At 41.9% G+C, this 22363-nt stretch overlaps 1 protein-coding gene across 1 annotated transcript in view; it reads left to right on the top strand.

Moving 5' to 3' along the window:
- Positions 1–19339, top strand: part of LOC138296816 (zinc finger protein 318-like) — a 292496-nt gene extending 273157 nt beyond the window's left edge. Inside the window, exons 7-10 of the mRNA XM_069236270.1 lie at positions 10685–10876; positions 11657–11756; positions 12620–12738; positions 13176–19339. Coding sequence (XP_069092371.1) covers positions 10685–10876; positions 11657–11756; positions 12620–12738; positions 13176–15203 — 2439 coding nt within the window. The 3' untranslated portion in view covers positions 15204–19339. The remainder of the gene's footprint in view (positions 1–10684; positions 10877–11656; positions 11757–12619; positions 12739–13175) is intronic.
- The last annotated feature ends 3024 nt before the right edge of the window (positions 19340–22363 follow it).

The raw sequence follows: 22363 nt of genomic DNA, 5'->3' as shown, positions 1-22363 counted from the left end.
AACATTGTTTCTGTCCGCCGGCTCAGCAGAATACAGTTCCGGGACATTGCAGACAGCTCCACATGGAGCCATTGTCAATGCCTCAGTGCGGCTGGTGCAGCAGCACCCGTCGTGCAGATCGCTGCCTGTATATCAGGCAGTGACCTGCACAATGGGGCACTGCATGGGGGCCCCTGCGCTGCCCATTCCAAGGCGCCGGAGCACCCCTTCCGCCAGCCTTTTCCTCGCTGGGGAAACCCACCAGGGAAAGGCTGGGGGAGACGGGGTACATTATCCGGAGCTGCCCTGTCTGATAATGTAATCTGCCATCGTCAGGCTGCCTGTCAGCGGTAGCCTGGCGGTAGCAGAGGGCGGCCCTCCCTGTGTGTATTATATGGCGGTTCAGACCACCATGCTGGTGGCGGTCTTTTCCGCTGTTGCCGGCATGGGGGTCTGAACCGCCGGGGTTCATAATGACCCCTATATCTTTACTTGATAACTAATATTACATTGCAATATATATATATATATATATATATATATATATATATATGTTCGATGGCATGTGTAGCTGCAGATACACATGCTGTGCACATCCCGCCATCTAGTGTTGGGCTCGGAGTGTTACAAGTTGTTTTTCTGCGAAGAAGTCTTTTCGAGTCACGAGATCGAGGAACTCCTCCCTTTTCGGCTCCACTGCGCATGGGCGTCGACTCCATCTTAGATTGTTTTCTTTCCGCCATCGGGTTCGGACGTGTTCCTCTTCGCTCCGTGTTTCGGTTCGGAAAGTTTGTTAAATCTCGGAAAATTCGATGGTATTGTTTGCGTTCGGTATCGGGTTAGTTAAAACAGATCGACACCGAATTTTGAAGAGCTCCGATGGCCCTTCGGGGTTTTCGATTTCCCCGGCGGGGCCTGGTCGGCCCGACCTCGTGCGTCTTCAAGGCTAATGGAACGGACCCCATTCCGCTTCTGCCCCGAATGCCACAACAAGTATCCTTACACAGATCAGCATCTGGTCTGTAAATTGTTTGTCTCCCGAACACAAAGAGGATACCTGTGAGGCCGGTCGAGCGTTTCGGTCGAGAAAAACGCTAAGAGACCGGAGAGCAAGAAGACTTCAAATGGCGTCGGCAGGACACCAACACTTGGAGGAAGAAGAAACCTTCTCCATCGCGGATTCGGACTCGGACGAGGCCGAAACCGAAGAGACGCCGAAAACCGTGAGTAAAACACCCCTGGCCAAAACTCACGGAAAGTACATAAAAGCACTGAGGAGCAGGGACTGTCCTCACAATTGCAAGGACACAAATTTGGGCAGGAACTAGAAGCTGGAGAGCCAGATTACACGCAAAGAAGGCTCCACATTCAAAAAGAGTCAGGGATAATAAGAACTCTCCCTCCAATACGAATGAAAAGGAAACTTGCTTTCCAAGAGAAAGACAAACAGCCACAAGCAAAGGTGGCAAGACAAGTAACTCCGCTACCATCACCACAACGCTCACCACAACCATCACCAATTGCCACTCCACCAATGATGCAGTCCCCAACGCATACAGGGATGAGTCAAGATGACCCTGACGCATGGGATCTTTATGATGCTCCTGTATCAGATAACAGTCCCGACTGCTACCCAGCGAGGCCATCACCACCTGAGCACAGTACTGCTTACACACAGGTGGTGTCCAGAGCAGCCGCATTTCACAATGTCACCCTGCACGCAGAACCAATTGAAGATGACTTTATGTTTAATACTCTGTCGTCCACGCATAGTCAGTACCAGAGTCTCCCTATGTTACCGGGAATGTTGAAACACTCCAAACAAGTCTTTCAAGAGCCTGTGAAAGGCAGGGCCATCACTCCAAGGGTGGAAAAAAAGTATAAACCACCACCAACAGACCCTGTGTACATCACGCAGCAATTAACACCGGACTCAGTCGTAGTAGGTGCAGCTCGCAAAAGGGCGAACTCGCGCACACCGGGAGATGCACCACCACCCGACAAAGAAAGTCGCAAGTTTGACGCAGCAGGGAAAAGGGTTGCGGCACAGGCAGCTAACCAATGGCGCATTGCCAATTCACCGGCCTTGCTATCAAGATACGATAGAGCTCATTGGGACGAAATGCAACACTTCATCGAGCATTTACCCAAAGAGTTCCAAAAGCGTGCGCAACAAGTGGTGGAAGAAGGCCAGAGTATCTCTAATAACCAGATACGGTCGGCGATGGATGCAGCAGCATCAAGAACTGTAAATACAGCGGTCACCATACGGAGACACGCATGGCTACGCACCTCAGGATTCAAGCCAGAAATTCAACAGGTGGTGCTGAATATGCCTTTTAACGGACAACAGTTGTTTGGGCTGGAAATAGGCACTGCTATTGAAAAACTTAAAAAGGACACAGATATGGCCAAGGCCATGGGCGCACTCTACTCCCCACAGAGCAGAGGCACATTTCAAAAAACACCGTTTAGAGGGGGGTTTCGAGGACAGAGCACAGAACCCTCAACCTCACAACCAAGGCCCACATACCAGAGCCAGTATCAGAGGGGAAGTTTTCGGGGACAATACAGAGGGGGGCAGTTCCCTAAAACTAGAGGGAAGTTCCAAAGTCCCAAAACACCGCAGAATAAACAGTGAGTTCAGTGTCACAAATCCCCAACACATGACACCAGTGGGGGGGAGACTAACAAATTATTACCAAAACTGGGAGGAAATAACAGACATGTGGGTCCTAGCCATTATCCAACATGGTTATTGCATAGAATTCCTACAATTCCCTCCAAATGTCCCACCGAAAACACACATGTCCAAACAACACATGGATCTATTACAACTGGAGGTCCAGGCGTTGTTGCAAAAAAGATGCAATAGAACTAGTACCAATTCATCAGAAAGGAACGGGGGTTTACTCCCTATACTTTCTCATACCCAAAAAAGACAAAACTCTAAGACCCATCCTAGATCTCAGAACATTAAACATTTACATCAAATCAGATCACTTTCACATGGTGACACTGCAAGACATGATCCCATTGCTCAAACAACAAGATTACATGACAACACTAGACCTCAGCGATGCGTATTTCCATATACCCATACATCCTTCCCACAGAAAGTATTTAAGGTTTGTAATCCAAGGAGTACATTACCAGTTCAAAGTGTTGCCATTCGGAATAACAGCGCCAAGAGTTTTTACAAAATGCCTTGCCGTAGTGGCAGCCCATATCAGAAGGCAGCAAATACATGTGTTCCCGTACCTAGACGATTGGTTAATCAAAACCAATACGCAAGAACGGTGTTCACAACACACAAAGTATGTAATAGAAACCCTCCACAAGCTAGGGTTCTCACTCAACTACAACAAATCACACCTACAGCCGTGACAAATACAACAGTACTTAGGAGCAACAATCAACACAAAAAAATGGATTGCCACTCCAAGTCCACAAAGGGTACAGGCATTCCAAAACATAATACAGGCCATGCACCCAAACCAAAGGTTCCAGGTAAAATTAGTAATGAAACTACTAGGCATGATGTCCTCATGCAAAGCCATTGTCCCAAACGCAAGATTACACATGTGGCCCTTACAACAGTGCCTAGCATCACAATGGTCAGAAGCACAGGGTCAACTTCAAGATCTAGTGTTGATAGATCGCCAAACATACACCTTGCTTCAATGGTGGAATACTATAAATTTAAACAAAGGGCGGCCTTTCCAAAATCCCGGGCCTCAATACGTAATCACAATGGATGCTTCCATGGTAGGGTGGGGAGCACACCTCAACCAACACAGCATCCAAGGACAATGGGATACTCAGCAGAGACAGCTTCATATAAATCACTTAGAATTACTAGCAGTATTTCTAGCGTTGAAAGCATTTCAACCTCTAATAACCCGCAAACACATTCTTGTCAAAACAGACAACATGACAACAATGTATTATCTGAACAAACAGGGAGGGACACACTCAACACAATTGTCTCTTAGCTCAAAAGATATGGCATTGGGCGATTCACAACCACATTCACCTAATAGCACCGTTCATACCAGGAATTCAAAATCAGTTAGCCGACAATCTCTCTCAGGATCACCAACAGATCCACAAATGGGAAATTCATCCCCAAATACTAAAAACTTACTTCCAAAGATGGGGAACACCGCAAATAGACCTATTTGCAACAAAAGAAAACGCAAAATGCCAAAACTTCGCATCCAGGTACCCACAGGCTCACTCTCAAGGCAATGCGTTATGGATGAGTTGGTCAGGGATATTTGCATACGCTTTTCCCCCTCTCCCACTCCTTCCGTATCTAGTAAACAAATTGAGTCAAAACAAACTCAAACTCATACTGATAGCACCAACTTGGGCACGACAACCTTGGTACACAACACTACTAGACCTCTCAGTAGTGCCCCATATCAAACTACCAAACAGACCAGATCTGTTAACTCAACACAAACAAAAGATCAGACACCCGAATCCAGCATCGCTCAATCTAGCAATTTGGCTCCTGAAGTCTTAGAATTCAGACACCTAGACCTTACACAAGAATGCATGGAGATCATAAAACAAGCAAGGAAACCAACCACAAGACATTGCTACGCAAATAAGTGGAAAAGATTTGTTTATTACTGCCATAATAATCAAATTCAACCATTACACGCATCTGCTAAAAACATCGTAAGCTACCTACTACACTTACAAAAGTCCAAGTTAGCTTTTTCATCCATTAAAATACATCTGACTGCAATTTCGGCTTATTTGCAAACTACGCACTCAACGTCATTATTCAGAATCCCAGTCATAAAAGCATTTATGGAGGGTCTGAAAAGGATTATCCCACCAAGAACACCACCAGTTCCTTCGTGGAACCTCAACATCGTATTAACACGACTCATGGGTCCACCATTTGAACCCATGCACTCATGTGAGATACAGTATTTATCATGGAAAGTAGGCTTTCTAATAGCTATCACATCTCTCAGAAGAGTAAGTGAAATACAAGCCTTCACCATACAAGAACCCTTTATACAAATACACAAACATAAAGTAGTTCTACGCACAAATCCTAAATTCTTACCTACAGTCATATCACTGTTCCACTTAAACAGTGGAACTCCCAGTGTTCTTTCCAGAACCAGATTCTGTAGCTGAGAGAGCATTACATACATTAGACATCAATGTACACATTGTACTACATTGATGGAACCAAACAAATTTGCAAAACAAAACAATTGTTTGTTGCTTTCCAAAAACCTCATACAGAGAATCCAATATCCAAACAAGGCATTGCCAGATGGATAGTTAAATGTATTCAAACCTGTTATATAAAAGCAAAAAGAGAACTGCCTATTACACCAAAGGCACACTCCACTAGAAAGAAAGGTGCTACCATGGCCTTTCTAGGAAACATACCAATGGCTGAAATCTGTAAGGCAGTCACATGGTCTACGCCTCATACATTTACCAAGCATTACTACGTGGATGTGTTAACAACACAGCAAGCCACAGTAGGACAAACAGTATTACGGACATTATTTCGAACAACTTCAACTCTTACAGGCTGAACCACCGCTTTTTGGGGAGATAACTGCTTACTAGTCTATGCACAGCATGTGTATCTGCAGCTACACATGCCATCGAACGGAAAATGTCACTTACCCAGTGTACACCTGTTCGTGGCATGAGACGCTGCAGATTCACATGCGCCCTCCCACCTCCCCGGGAGCCTGTAGCCGTTTTAAGTTGACAAAAAATTAAACTTGTACATTTGTAAATTTGTAAATATATCACTTTTAGTCACATTATGTACATACATACTTACTCCATTGCATGGGCACTATTACTATATACACAACTCCTACCTTACCCTCTGCGGGGAAAAAAATCTAAGATGGAGTCGACGCCCATGCGCAATGGAGCCGAATGGGGAGGAGTCCCTCGATCTTGTGACTCGAAAAGACTTCTTCAAAGAAAAACAACTTGTAACACTCCGAGCCCAACACTAGATGGCGGGATGTGCACAGCATGTGAATCTGCAGCGTCCCATGCCACGAACAGATGTACACTGGGTAAGTGACATTTTCCATATATATATATATATATATATATATATATATATATATATGTATGTGTATATATATATATATATATATATGTATGTATATATATATGTATGTTTGATGGCATGTGTAGATGTCGGAAGAGCTATGCATAGCATGTGAATCTGCAGCACTACATGCCATGAACAGATGTACACTGGGTAAGTGACATTATTTATATATATATATATATATATATATATATATATATATTCTAGATTGAGGTTACAAATGTTTATTACTATTTTGCAGCCCACCCTCCGCAAGGGTGATAAGGTCATTACATTTAAAGTTTACAAAGCTGCTTGCTATTCTGATTCAAGCATGTAAATCTATGAAAGATCCAATACTGGAGAAGAAAATAAGTTACTTACCTTTAACTACAGTTCTCCAGTGTTGATGTCTTTCATAGATTCACATGCGACCCACCCTTCTCCCCATAGAGAATCCCCTTATGTCTTACTTATCTCACTTGTGCTGGGAAATCTGCGAGACTGTAGCTTCTGTGTTGAGGGTTCTAAAGGGTGCTGTCACATAATTGGCTGGACTTCCGGTCCTTTGAAATGATGTGAAAAACCTGTGAAAGTGGATGCATTTTTAACATTGTTTTAGATGTAAACTTTATCTATACTGATATTTCATAATACCTTGGGACGCCACAAAGGTGAATTGTGAAACAGGGAATTCAAGATAAAATGCAGCGCTTATTTGCAATATGTGGATATTATACACAAGTTTTGAATATCTTACTTTTAAATTTCAAGCCTGAAACTATTAATCTAAAAAGCATAATATACTCTATGAATACCACAAATAGCCAACAATACATAAGGTTCTTGGTATTGAGGAAAAAAAAAAAAGATTTCTAACTACATATTGCTCTTGACCAATTGCGCTGGTATGTGGAGGCAAAATGTAATTCGTGTTTTCAAATAATAAATCAAACTTTCATCTTGTTTAATTCCATCTAGTTTCATAGTTGATAAAATTAAGAACTCTGATTTTGTAGCTCTAAATCTTAACTTCCTGTTACCTTCATGAGCATGTGTGCCTAGACAGTATATCCCTCCAGAGTTACGTACCTTATAGTTGTAATTAACTTTGAAGAGCTGCCCATAGGATACTTTTCTACTTGATATTTCTACTCTCATATTCCTCACATGTAGAATATACCTTGGTGGCAGACTGCATCTGGAAGAATTTCAGCTTAGCCCCTGTAAGCAAGTAGGTGGCAGTGTGTGGCTCCGCATGGACTTCGTTTCACTTCTCAATGAGTATTGGAGCTGCATATAGGCGCCATTGTGGTGCTCTGACGTCAGTTTCTTTCTGAACACAGTGTACAACCACAGAGCCTAAAAAGTAATTGTTCATGTCAGTGCGCATATCTCTAAATTGGGACTTTTTTCGATGGAGTCCATTCCACAGAAATAGGAGGTGGGAGGGTGGTAAGGAGTCTGCAGTTAGAGTATCCAACAGAAAGAGCACTACCAAAGTTATGTAACTTGTTCTTCTGATGGATACTTCAAAATGCAGATGTCTGAAATTTAGAATAACTTCCTCCAGAGGAGTCAGCGATGACTCAGAACAAAAAGGTGCTGCAGCACCAATATGTCCTTACCATTAAACCTGGCTGTCAAGGTAGTAGTGCTTAGTGAACATGTGAAGCAATGCTCATGTTACAACCTGACACATTTTCAAGACAAATACTCCATGTGCTACCACAATGGTAGCAGCCTTGGCCCTGGTGTAGAGGACCCTGAACCCTTAGTGAGGCTGCTTCTTCAACATCATGCAGCAGATCTTAATAAGGAGGACTATCCATCTAGACAGATTTGTTTCTGTACTGCTTCACCTTACTTTGCTCCAGAAAATTCCAGAGTGAATTAATCATCTGCATGGTGGTATTTGGTACTATTAATGTAAATGCTCAGCACTCTCCTGGGATCGAAACGATGGAGTTTCTCCTCCTTTAGAGGGGTGAGGGATCTGCAGTTAGATAAAATATTGACCTGAAAGGATAATACCAGAGGTGAGTAACTGGTTACTCATGACCTTTCCTAATGGCCTAGATATGGCCTGAAAACTGTGAACCATAATTGATGATTTGTTCTGTCTTCCTACTACAACGCACTGGCATTGTGGTACATCATCAACAATTATACTTCAGGTATGATTTATTTTGGAACACCTTGCTGTTACTTCTGCAGTATGGTGTCCCATGTGTTCACGTTCAGGCCGCACAAGTTACAGTAGCCACATTCAGATAAATCAATTGGATGTAACCAGATATTTTTAAAGTTGTGATGAGTTTGGTAGAAACTGTTTATCAGTTTTCCTCTAAATTTCTCTGTTCTATGAAAATTCATATTGTTTTGTGACATTTTATTTCAAAAGATTGGGTTGGGTAATAGAAGATGCCAGTGTTGGCTAATAATCCTAAATTTTCCAGTAGGCAGCTGCCTTCAAATCTCTCACCTCTTAGCCTGATTAGGAGGAAACTGATTTACTATGTTGAATGTAGCAGATTTATACAGTAGGATCACACCCATAGAGACCAGTTAATTGAGTATATTTTTGAGGTAGTCCACTGTTGCGGCCTGTGCATTCTGATCACTTCTGTCTGTCTGTGCAATCTTAGTTGCGTAAGATCAGAAAGATTCAAGTCCTCCAGCTAGGGCAGGATTTGCCTTGCACTTATTCTCTGCAGAACGTTATGAACGAAGAGTGATACGGCAGTAATGGGTCCAATACTGAGCTGTCAGGTGCTTCTATTTTCTTAGGACGGTTTAGTAGGACCCAGACTTTATTTTGTGCAATAATTCCATTACCACCTCACAGAAATTATTGAATAGGAGACCAGCTGTGGTACAAGTAGTGGCCATGAGGTGGATAGCCTGGTTAGATGTTTACGATATTTTAGATTTTGCTAATACAGTGTCAATTCATTACATAAGTCCTGATTTGGATTTACTTTCTTCTAGAATCTAGAGGGCTGCAGGAGATTGTGTCACATTTACCCCCGAGTTCTCATCAGTAATGCTGGCGGAACAAAACAACTGACATGGTACCAGAGGAGTTTTTATATACCCATAAATACTGCCTCAGTAGAGTAAGAGTTGCCACTTCAACATTGTTGGTGGGCCAAGGTTGTTCCTCCATAGTGCAATGTTAAACCATGCAATATACCATTTAATAGTTTTAATGTGCAGGGTTTTTGAAGAACATCTTTATCTGTAACAAATTGAATGTAGTTTGACTACTTGCTTAGTGACTCCTCCACATTACATGGTGCCTTTACTGTTACAAATGTTAGTTTATTATTTGCATGCTTTGACTCTGTTAATTTTAAAACATAGATACACAAAGTTTGACACAGGATAGGGATCTAGTTGTTTTTCAACAGACAAGTTGACTTTGAAGGGAATAATTAGTGGTCAGTCCAAACTGATGGATGAAGTGTATATCTGCTGAGGAAAAACAATTGAGTTTGTGACCCTTTTGACAGGTAGGTGCCTTGTCAGTTGGCTTGACAACAAAACTTAGTATCACCCTGCTGCCGCAAGCATGCAGCCAGTCACTGTGGCTGACCTAAGAAAAGGCAGCAATATGTTGAAATGAGTTGGAAAATTTTCAGCAGCAGAAAAATATGGTTTTGTTGTAGTCTTGTGTTGTGTGTGGTATATGGAAGTAAATGGTATGACCTTAAAGCAGTTCAACTTCTCAGGCTACTGTTTTTTCCAGAAGGAAAATTGTAGCAATGCGGTATCCCAAAAGATACCTTTCCATTCCAGGCATTAGTATGACATTAGCATGTACCACTCCTGCATGCTTTTTCCAGGTATTAGCGTCTGGGAGTATCTTCTAGAATACATGCAACTTTCTGACAGAAGGCAGTATGCATGCTCTTTACTTGTTGCCTCGTTGGGACGTGTGTTCTTGAACACATTTTGTAATAATTCTTGCTCTAAGCAAGTCTTCTCCCTTTTATCTTACCACCCATGACTGTCAATGAAATATTTAGTTCTAAGGACATTAATGCCACTGGATCACTTACAAGTAATCGTATCTCGAACAATGGTTCATTTCTACCATCAGGCGGAAGACACTTCTGGCCGAAGTTCTTATGCTGTTTTAGGGGTACATCTGAAATGAGACAGGTGTGATCTTACAGCACAGTCATTTTTAACATTCCCGTCTTACACTGTGATGAATGGCCAACAAATGCACATCCTGTTCGAACAAAAAAGCATCTTTTCAGTCATTGAAATTGAGAGTATTAACACTGCTGCTGGTCCACAACACTCATTGGAAATGTAAACAAGACAACAACTCGTTACAGAATTCCCTTGCAGGTCAAATAGCTACACCCATGATTTTTCTTCTTCAACTTGTTCATTTATCAACCTATTTGCACTGCAATCAGCTTCTCATTAGACCTCTGCTGTGCACAGTGAACCCTGCCATGCACACTTTGAAGTGTTTTAAGGAAACGGGCTCGATCATGATCAGCCTCAAATTATCTTTGGGTGTTTAAAACTGGCTGTATCACTCAGTTCATGATGTCCTTCCTGACATGATTAATTTGTTCAACCTAGGAGTCCAATGCCAGCGAGAAGTCTAAGGCGGAATATACAGTGTCCACAAATTTGTCTTCTAAATCAGACGTCTTAGCTGCAGAACTTTACGTATATTTTGATGCAGGAAGTCACTGGTGTAGAGAATGCAACATTGTCTGTGGGACCATGTTTGATTTTCTCACACACATGCACAACAAGAAGCACCGACAGGTATGTATAAATGTTTTGTTGTTTTTTATTCGAAAAGGCATTACATTTCCATACGTAGAATGGTTCTTTAGCATGCTTTCAGATAGTACCATTAGCTCTGCTTTACAAATAGATTTTTAACAATCTCTTATCAATCAGACATCCTGCATCATCTTCATACCATTTTAAGTTAAGACTGTGTTTAGTATTTGCAGCAGTGGCATTTGTAGTTCAGCTACCAAGGCTATCTCCTGGGAACAGTGTGGTTGATCTTGGTGAAGCTGGTACATATGATGGCCCGATTCTGCTGCTTCAGCCACTTGGACATCCTTACATTGCGTAAAGTGCTCATTGGCAGACCGACAAAAATGCTCAAAATCATCCATTAAAGCATTTTCAAGTGAGTTGCAAATGGGCATTTTAGATGAGTTTTGGAATGCTTGCTCAAAACCACAGTTGAGAGCATAAGTACTATTCCTTCTCTCACTTAGACGAGTATAGTAATTTTAAGAAAACTATCCTGGGAATAGCTTAAAAGGAATTATACATTTTATAGTGACATTTGTAGAATTTGCCCATAATGCTTTTTTATTTTTATTTTTTTGTGTGCTTTTTTTCAATATACTTTCACCAGGTTATTTTGTTAAGATGTTTTTAGGGATGGATGTTGTGGGAAGAACACATGGCAGGTTTTGTAAACTCCTAAAAATATTTATTGTTTCAAGTGATAAATAGATTAATTTCTATATGTATTTTCAATGTTCTGGTATGAGCCTGTAACTTATGTCACTATGCAAATAGACACTGGATCCTTACAAGCGACCATGGGCTTCAGACATCCAAGATGAAAATAAGCAGGATGAAGTCAAACGTACCAAGAGAGTTGTGGTCCTAGCTGCAGGTATGTGCCCAACCTTCCATTCAAGTTGCACTTCTTTGTGTGAATGTAGACTGTTGCAAGAAAAAAAGTATTTTGTAGCATAGAACAAAATGAAACCCTTTCTAGCTCATGGTGGTAATTACGTTAAACTGTATTGTTTAAATGTTTGTCAGTCAATTCTTCAATTAGATATCCCTTCCATAAATGTATCTTTCTTTGAGAAGGAACATACAAAAGTGTGCTTTTTTGTGGCTTCAGTCACCAATGGTAGACCTCGGCAGTAACAATGGTGATGAACTAACCTTTAAACATTTATCAGGCCGATCGTCTTGTTTAATATGCTTTATGATCACATTAGATTAGCTTCCCTATTCTGCAAAGCCCCATTGTAGTTTTGGAATAGCTCCAATGATCTGTAGTTTTAGTGAGTGCATTGTGTACAGAAACATTCTTTTTTTTACTTTTCGCATGGCCTGTAGTTAACTGAGATGTTACTTAAGGGCGTTATGTGCATATGTTGAACATACTGAACGCTCTGCTAGTGTAATGTGGTGTCGCTATACTAAATCTCTTTTGGATCTGTTTCACTGCTTCTGTGCTCAGAAGGCTTGATTATTGAAAACCTGTAAATTGCAGTGCTTTTATTTCTGGCGGTTTTGTACTTGGTAACTTAAGTTTCAGAGAGAATTTATTTGATGCTCTTCTCTTGGGAACTAAGAAAGGAAAGTGTGACGGCGCAGGTATGTGAAGTGTGGCTTTTACTTTTTTTCTATGACTTACTGGTCATCAGCTTTTGAAGTAAGTTTGATCGTTTTATGAAATCGCTTTGCATGCAAGTAGATGCTTCCTAAGATTTATAATTTTTTCTCGCTTTTCATGTTTAGGAGCAGAGTTCCTGATGCCATTTACTGGGTTTTACTGTCAGCTTTGTAAACAGTTTTTTGGAGACCAGATCTGTGCTGAGCAGCATATAAAGTGTTCTGATCACAACCACTCATATAAGGTATTGCTATTTATGTACCATGCTAATGGTAACTTTTGGGTCTTAACTTTATTGTACATGTCTGGTTGTCTGAGCATGAATGCCCTTCAGCTTGAAGCTAATACTTCCCACCCTTAAGACCCAACTTTACTATACATCAAACTCTCTAATGTAGTGTGTTTCCTCAATCCATTTGCAAAGTTCCTACTCCAGTTTTGACACCTTCACCAAGTTTTGCCCAAGAGAATTCTCGTGACTTGTCATTTTCCACGTTACGTTTCCTTTTGAATGCAGTTTGTTTGCAGCATAATCTTAAATATACATATTGTGAATATTGCTTTCCTATATTTTATACCTCACAACTTCTGATTTTGGTCTTAGCAAATGTATGTTGATTGATTTTTGTTGAGTTTGTACTGTTATAACAAAATGACTTGCACTGCTCTGTATTTCTGCAGAAATACGTTGATGAAAATGAGCTTTATGAAGAGAAGAGAAAGCTGGAGAAGCAAATAGCAATTAGTAAAGTCACAAATGCTTTGCAGCACCCGACGAGTGAGTTGAAACATAAATTGGATGAAACTTCAAAGGAAAAAGATGTGACAACTCCCAAGGTGGCAAAGAAAGCAGGAGACAGCCGAAGAGGTAGTAAGGACACAGACCATAGTAATGAAGTGGCTGTCCAAGAGAGCCAGAAAGAAAATGAGACTGGACATAATTCTGATGTAAATTTTGGACAGGAAAAGAGTCGTAAGGATGAGAAGGAATCCCCTAGTAAGGGTACTGTGCCCAGTTCCTCTTTAGTTAGATCAAGCCAGGAAAATCCTGAGCACACACCCCAAACAACTGCTAAAAGTGGTGCAACAGAAGTGAATACAGAAGAGAGCAAAAATAGTGGCAAAGAAAAGCCAAAGGTGCAAATTGGGAAGTCAAAATCAATAGCAATTAAACTCTCTAAGAAAACCGGTATGTCCCAATTACTTCCCCGAACTCTTAGTGGTCCTTCAACACAATTTAAGATGCGTGCTAGTTTTCCTGTTCCCACCATGGTTTTAAGAAAGGCTGGCAGCAACACTGCTAACAAGCCAGCTCCTTTAAATACATTTTTGTCCATTCCCTCCTATGGCAATTCCTCTAAACCTCTTCCCATAGTGAAAGCGAAATCCCAGCCAGACATTGTTTTAGATCCATGTGTTATATCAAAGGCTTTTGGTGGGGAACAGGTGCGTCTGAATAAAACTGAAAAAGATATGAAAGTAGCTGCGAAATACGAGCCTCCTTCCCAATCTACTAAATCGACAGCTCCAAAGTCATTTCTGCATGGAGTACCAATTCTGGAGAAAACACCACCAAAAAAAGAAGCTTTGCTCCAGACTCCAGTGCTACCACAGACCTTCATGCAACCACCACTGCCACCACAGCAGCCGCCGCTGCCACAGGAGCCGCCACCGCTACCACCACAGCAGCCACCACTGCCACCGCTGCCTGTCAATGTCCAGATTCCTCCACCACCGCTTATGCAGCCTCAGATGCCTCCTCCACCGCCTATTCATGTCCAGATTCCACCACCGCCTATCCATGTTCAGATACCACCACCGCCTATTCAGGCTCGGATTCCACCACCCCCTATCCAGGCCAGGATTCCTCCTCCAACTCTCCGGTGTCATATTCCTCCACCACCAATTGACCCCTCAATTCCGCCACCACCAGTCAAACCCCAAATCCCACCTCCACCTATTGAGCCACTTATTCCTCCTTCCCTTATGAAGCTCAACATTCCACCGCCCCCCCTTATTAAGCCTAATGTGCTACTACCATCCTTCATTAAGCCTAATATTCCTCCGCCATCTTTTGTTACACCTTCTATTCAACCACGGTCCTTTATTAAACCTAATATTCCTCCACCACGATCATCCTTCCTTCAGACTCCCAAGGAAATCAAAAGTGATCATAAAGAGCGTTTCATTAGGCCTCAGTCCTCATTAAAACCCACAAGCCGCTTGCCTACCACTCCAAAAGTTGACGTGGTTCCAGTTGTGTCACGATTTCAACAGAAAATCCTTTCCCTTCCTGTTCGTCCTCCATCAACTCCCCCCAAACCACTTTCATTTATTGAAAGCTTACAAAAAGAAGGGAAACCAGCATTTGGCCAGACTTCAGCTAGTGCTCAAAATTTGTACAACATCTTTTATGGTAATAGCACAAAAAGTTCCTCTGCTCTTGAGGCAGAGCAAAAGCAAATGACTACACAATGTGATGAAGATGAAGATGATTCAGTGTGTACTTCATCGGAATGTGACCCAGAAGTTGACACTGAGTTAGAAAATGTTTTTGAAAAGCTCCCAGATCCCAAGGAGAAAATGGCCGTTAAGTCTGTCTTCTCTATGGGCTCTGAAACTGCCAAAGCCTCTGTCATCCAAGATGAGGTCATTGAGGATGATGCTCTACCTTCTGATGAATTTGGCGCAGAGGCGTCTGATGAATAATTCTGTGTGGCACACTATTAAATAGTAGAAGCTGTCGAGTTGGGTGCTTGACATCGGTAATTGGTGAAAGACAGTAAAGAGAGGCATCTAAATGTGTTCAAAAGAGAACCGTTTGTAAAGTGCTGTCATTTCAGGTTGTTGGTGTAACAGTGTTAGACTGTACAATTTCTACTCTGCAGACATCCCAAAAAGGTTGCATTTTGTGAGCATTTGTCAACCTGACTATAAATCCTTCAATGCGGTCTTAAGGGTGAACAGCAGGAATTAAGTTTTTTTTAATTCCAAGAAGAGAGCTACATAATAAAAATCTGCGGTCATTCTTGGCCTAATTGAGGAGTTCACGAAGGGGAAGAATATGGTTCATATTGCTTCTCCAGGTCTGCGTAAAACTCAGCACTTTTGTGGACGAGAGGAATGAAAAAGAACTACTTGCCAGTAATACCTGGCCTATGATGCAATGTTATTGAGGAACTGAGACTCTTGAGTTCGCCAATACTGGAGTAATTAATGTCTGGTGGAACTAGATACACTCGTATTGATATAAACAGGTTGAATTTACACTCTTAAGTAGAGATCATCAGATAATCCTTATAATACATAATTGAAGTACAGTATCTAGGTTTTGAAATTAATGAAAAAAAATAAAACAAAAAATCTGCTAATTATTGTCTTGTGCGTGAACCTTTAAAAATGTTATTTATTTGCCACCTATCCAGGGTGCTGATTGCTTCGTTGTAGAGTTGCTAAGAATTATAAACCACTTCAGAGATGGCACCTACGATAACTGCAATAGCTTGCTTTTCCCAAGATGTGTATCCATTTTCCAGCAGAAGTTGAGCAATGACTAACTACATGAAAACGAATAGGAACTTTGTTCAGTAGGTTCTCCAGAGCACTCATTAAAATATGCTTGGAGATCCTTTGGGCACATGTATTTGTGGTACTTGAGGGCATTTTAAAACAGTTGTATCCAAGTAATGAAATGCACATCTTGGCACCAGCAGACGTTATAGGAAGTCCTGCAGGCAACATTGCTGAACTCTGTCCCAACCTACTGCAAATGATAACTTTGAAGACAAATAATTAATAGCAGCATGTTTGAGAACCTGTAGATGTTTGGTATCCTACATTGTGGAATGTCCCATTCCACAATCCATTGCACAGTCAATTATCATGAACTATATTGTGAAATATTTACTTACCTGAAATTAGCATAAATTGAAAAACTATTCACATAGTCACTGCTCACATTGAGAGTTTCCCTTTGATTGGAACACCTTAGCCCCCAGTGGTCTAACTAATCAGATCAAAACCTTGTGAAATGGTAATTGTAGAACTTGGTGTTGAAGCACATTGAAGAGGAACACAGCAGTGCATGTGAATCACAGCTTAAACCATAAGTGAAAACAGAAAATAACTTAGTGCAGCATGAGTATATTGACTAGGAGCAGGTCATCAGGTAGAAGATTTATGGAGTTTATGAATATTCCTGTGCAAACATATGTAAACTTGGCACATGATCATTTTTGTGCATTGATATTCAAAAATGTTCTTCGGGCTGTTTAACATGTATGACCATCCTTTCAGACACGTATTGAAGTAACTGTGATTGCATTGGTAAGAACTGAGCTATAATATGAGGCGAGTTAACCAGCTTAGGAATTCTAGTTGCAGGCTTCAGGTGTTGTAGGTAGAAAATTGAAACATGAAAGACAACAGGACTGCTCTCGTGTAGAGAATATTGTTAATTTAAAATGATTTAACTTGCTTCAAGGAGAGAATTAGATTTAAAACACTTCTATGCCAGAGATACTTTGCATTATCTTTACTTTGGGGATGTTTCTGTTGCATAGAGATGCCATTTGTGGTTTCTATACGTTTATAATATTTAATAGAAGTTATGATGTACATGTTGTACCATTGGTTATCTGTTATGAGTTGCATTTATTTTCATCTAGGTTATGTGACTTGTGTAGTTTTAGTACAGGATAAGTACATAGTCCAGAGTAAAATCTGTTAACGTCATTTAAGTCTGTGCATCTATACTTTGTTATAACACCAAGAGAAATGAACCTGTGAATTAGTGCAAAGATGCGCTTTATATACTGCTTTGTTCTGAGTGGGAAGCACACTTTTATGCAGATAGTGATGCTGTCCATGAGCAACACATTAGACTTTGCATGTCATTCCCCAAAACTACCCTTAACCAGACTGTTGGTGCACCCTGCTAACTGGGGTGTGTTTTGGGACTAGATGCCTTCCTTCAAAGACAGCTCCTAATGACTTGATGACTGTAACAAAAACATATCCCCAGGATTTTCAGTTAAGTAATGTCCAATTGCTTTTTCTGTGTTGCATTCATTATTTAAATATTTAATACACTATTTTGTAATAATTTGAGATGCATTTAGAGTGCGCGGTCCAGTTGTTTTTGATGTCGTTTTTTTTTTTTTTTAACTGTTCAAAGCTTAAGATACCGTAGCAGAGATACCTTATTTTAAGACAAATGCAATTTAAGAATCACAAGTTTAGTTTACTTTGGCTAGTAATAGGTTTTTAATGTTCCTCTGTCTTAACGTTCCAGTTTGTCTACTATAGAGTATGTTATTTAGAATGCCATCGTTTTTTTTTTGTTTTTTTTTGTACTGCATCTTGACTTTTGCCAAGATAACTTTTTAGCAGCCCAGCAAGACAGAGAAGTCCCATACCCACTTAGATTAGAATTGGAGTAGTACATTGGTTTTCTTAGTTGGCTGGTCACCCAACACTTGCGTTTCTCTGTGTTGGAAAATGGCTTCATGCATTTGATAAGTTCTGTTCGCACTTTTAAAAAATGACATTGTTTGAACAATCATACTTAAAGCTTTATAGTCCATCTTGACACTTTAGTTTGTATTCCTTTTCTTTACATCTTGACGTGCAATGTAACTTTGCTGAGGGACCTTTAAAATATACATAAATTGAGGCTGTCTTTTATGTTTGCAATCTCTACTTATATCTTTCCTGTAATAAATCTCGTATAATTCTGTTTTGCATTAACCAGTTATCAGCTTTGGCCATGGACGTGGTTCATGCTGTGACTAGTGCAAAATAATTCTGTCAATGTTAGCATACCACTGCTGTTTACTATGATGCGTACCCTATCAGTGCCTGGGATTTACAAACATATTCCAGCAGTACAAGACTAGTTTGTGTACTAGTTGCTAAACAAATGTTTCAATCACACAAACTTTTTTTCATTGTGGCAGTGATGTTGATTTATCCTTACCATCCACACAGGTTGAATTCATTAGGAGTCTGATCTTTATGGGATCTGCTCAAGAATTCATAGAGCAAACAGCCATACCCTTGCACAACAACCAGTGACTTTGCAGACCCACACCTAAACATCTGATAACTCATACAGAAGACAGACGTAAGTCCACAAAAAAAGGAGACATTTCCTGATATTTGCAGCCCTGTTGTTAACCTTCCATGAATCTAGGATTGAGTTGCTAAAATGTTAGATATTGGATAACCATAACGTTTGCAGTGACCATAAATGATGATTCATATTTGCCCCTTTATCCTTGGTCTTTTCCAATTTTGACATGACGCTGCTTTTGTTTATATAGGTATCCACAAGTTTGTTGAAAGTAGATTCTGTCTTTGTGCATTAGTTGTCCACAAGCTCAATATGTCTTTTAAATTACTTCTTTGACATTGGTAATTAGTTATCACTCATGTTGTTTTAACCAAAGAGGAGACAGAGGTTCGATTACTTTTAAAATGTCAGCCTGCCCAAACACTTGATATCTAATGTGCTTTTCATCTCATACTGCATCTGTTGCCTCAGGTTTCTGCTTATCTCATAGTTAAGTTGTCATTTGACAGAAAAGGTTATTGCTGACATGTATCGCTGCTCATGCTAGTGCATTTGTCTAGAGGTGTTATAAGGTCCAATTTTGTCTACCAAGTCCTAAATGAGATTTGCAATCAGTTGTGAAAAGAGTTGTGGATTGGAGAAATCCCATGTGCAGGTAAGACAATGCACCGTCCCAGAGTCTTAATGTTATGTTTGATAAATTGCTTTTTTCTTTTTAAATGTCATTTGTTAAGTGATTTCCTTTACACTGTATTAAAACAAAATACAAAAACATGTTGTGTGGGTTTTTTTCCTCTTAGATTGCTGATTTTGTTTTATTGCCTTACTTTTTCTGATTCACATGAAATAAAAACCCCCATCCTTTGAGAACACTATAGCAGAATATTAAACACTAATTGCAGTTTCGTTTACAAATATGTCCTGCTTATGTGTTTCCCTATTAGCTAATCTACTAAATGTAATAGTTTCTAGTTCATTTGTGCGGCATCGAACTATTCTAGAGTCATGGTCTGAGCATTTTCTCCATCTGTTAGTAGAGTCTGGAATAATTATATTAAAATGCATGTTTTGATCATATATTTTTATCATGGTAGAGGCAACCGTTATGCTTTTTTCCACTGGTGCATTCAAAAGAGATGAGATGTGCAACCACTGAATAATATTTCTCGAATAAGTTGAAAGAACTGAAGAGGTCCTTTATATTGGGGATGGAAGAACAGCACTAAGGGATGCAAGATTAACATGTGAAAGTGTCTTTGGCAACGTTTTTAGCCAGGACTTAAACCAGAGGAGGTACAGATTGTAGTTAATATGTATAATCAAATGTCATGTTTTAATTTTTTCTGGTGCTTTCCATGTATTTCAGTGATCTACAAATTTCCTGCTTGTGTTCTGCCCGCCATTCCATGCAAGGTTCTCATGGGTAGACATGCAGTGTGTTTTCCAGTGTACCACGAGTTCTCTGTGTGATTCTTGTTTCAAATTGAAACCCAAATCCTAGAAAAACATAGAATATACATTTTGCCTCTACCTACCTTGGCTTACAGATGTGATCGGAATCATGTGTGTAGGAAAGTACCTTCTTTTTGGCATAGTTACCCCCGCTTTCTGCCTGTAGTCCGTATGCTTTTGACAGTGTTCACTGGGATCCTGCTAACCAGGACCACAGTGACCGTGCTCTCTGCCTTTAAACTTTGTTGCTTGTACCACAGACACCCCACATTTGGCATACTGGTGCCCCCTTGTAAGTCCCCAGTATATGGTACCCAGGGCATTGGGGGCACCAGGGGTCTGCCATGGGCTACAGCATGTATTATGCCACCCATAGGGAGCCCATGCAAAGTGTATCTGCAGGCCTGCTATTGCAGCCTGTGTGAAAGGGTGCATGCACCATTTTCACTACATGTCACTGCACCAGGTCACTAAGTCACCCCTATGGTAGGCCCTCCTAGCCCAGAGGGCAGGGTGCAGGTACCTGTGTGTGAGGGCACCCCTGCATCAGCAGAAGTGCCCCCACAAACTCCAGCTCCATTGTCATGGACTTCCTGAGTGTGGGGTCACCATTTTGTTTGTGTACTGGACATAGGCCACTACCTATGTCCAGCTGCATACTGGTAACACCAAATCTAGGCATGTTTGGTGTCAGACATGACAGAATCATACCCCCAATACTGTTGCCATTATTGGAAGTATGACCCCATGCTCTCTGGGGGCTCCTTAGAAGACACCCAGCATTGCTCATACCAGTTTCAGGGGTTTTCTTGGCAGCCCAAGCTGCTCTCATCCCTCAAACAGGTTTCTCCCTCCTGCTGCTGGAACAGCTCAAGCCCAGGAAGGCAGAACAAAGGATTTCCTTTGGGAAAGGGTGGGGGTGTAACACCCTCTCCCTTCGGAAATAGGTGTTACATGGCTTGGGAGGTGTATCCTCCCCAAGCCACTGGTATGCTTTGAAGTGCACATTTGGTGCCCTTCTTGCATAAACCAGTCTGCACCCGTTCAGGGACCTCCGGCCCCTGCTCTGGTGCTAAACTGGACAATGGAAAGGGGAGTGACTACTCCCATGCCCACCACCACCACAGGGGTGGTGCCCAGAGCTCCTCCAGAGGGCTCCTTGATTCTGCCATCTTGAATCCAAGGTAGGCAAAGGCCTCTGGGAGCATCTGAGTGCCCACGTCAGGCAGGTGACGTCAGAGCCCCCTCCTGATAAGTGGTCAACTGGCTAGGTGACCAGTCCCCCTTCTTGGGCTATTTAGGGTCTCCTTCTTGAGTGGGCTCCTCAGATTCGACTTGCAAGATTCCAGCAGGACTCCTCTGCAACTTCTACTTTGACTTCTGGCCACTGGAACCGCAACTGGACTTCACAGGAACCTACAATCTGCAGGTCCAGCGAGAACATCACCTACAACATTGTATTTCTGGAACCTTCCAGCTTCTGCAACATTTCCCCGGCTGTGCATCCTCTCAGGGCAGTAAGTCTTCAGTCTGCACAAGAAGGGAGAAGGAATGTCCCTTGGAGTGAAAGAGTTACTGCCCTGCATCTGCAAGCACCAACTGCAACGACGACCGGCTGTGTGGATCTCCTCTCAGCCTGAGCTGTGTGGATCCTGCATCACGGGTGGTGGTCTGGAGTGGTCCGCTTGGTCCTGTGCCAGCTGTTCAACTTTGGTGAAGGTAAGCCCTTGCCTTCCCATGCAGGACAGTACCCCCGTGCACTGCTTCTCTTGCAGCTACCAAGCCTTGTTAGCATCTCCTCCAAGGGATCTTCAGGCTTCGTGTAGCCCCGGCCCACAGCACTCTTCCCTGCGATGCACAGCCCTCTGCGTGCTTCTTCTGCGGTGTGGGACCTTCTTCAGTTGTGCTACATGGGATCCTCTGCAACTACTGGGTCCTCTTCCTGTGGGTCTTCAGGGGGGCTGCCTCTTCTTCTGTGAAAACACTGCAGTGCTGGGGGGGTCCCCTGGGACTCCCCTCCGTGGGTTGAGTCCTCCTGGACCTTGCTGGTCCCAACAGTTCCACTTTTCGTCTACTGTAACTCTTGCCTTTGCCAAGGCTTGTTGGTGGCTTTTCCACGCCACAGACACGTCGACTGCATCTTCCAGGAACCCTTCACAGACACCAGGGCTGCATTGCTGACCGTCTTCATCCTACCGTTGCCCAACTCCTGCAACTACAGATGGGTGGGTAGTGACTCCTTCCACCACCGGACACTTTTACGAGTTCTGGACTTGGTCCCCTTCTCTCTCATGTCTTCCTCCAGGATCCACTGCTGGTTTCTTGCAGTCTTGTCTGGAGTGGT

Source organism: Pleurodeles waltl, chromosome 5 (assembly GCF_031143425.1).
Source record: "Pleurodeles waltl isolate 20211129_DDA chromosome 5, aPleWal1.hap1.20221129, whole genome shotgun sequence".
NCBI classification, from domain to species: Eukaryota; Metazoa; Chordata; class Amphibia; order Caudata; family Salamandridae; genus Pleurodeles; species Pleurodeles waltl.
The sequence above is the reverse complement of the archived record's forward strand: the minus strand, read 5'-3'. Positions and strand labels throughout refer to the sequence as shown.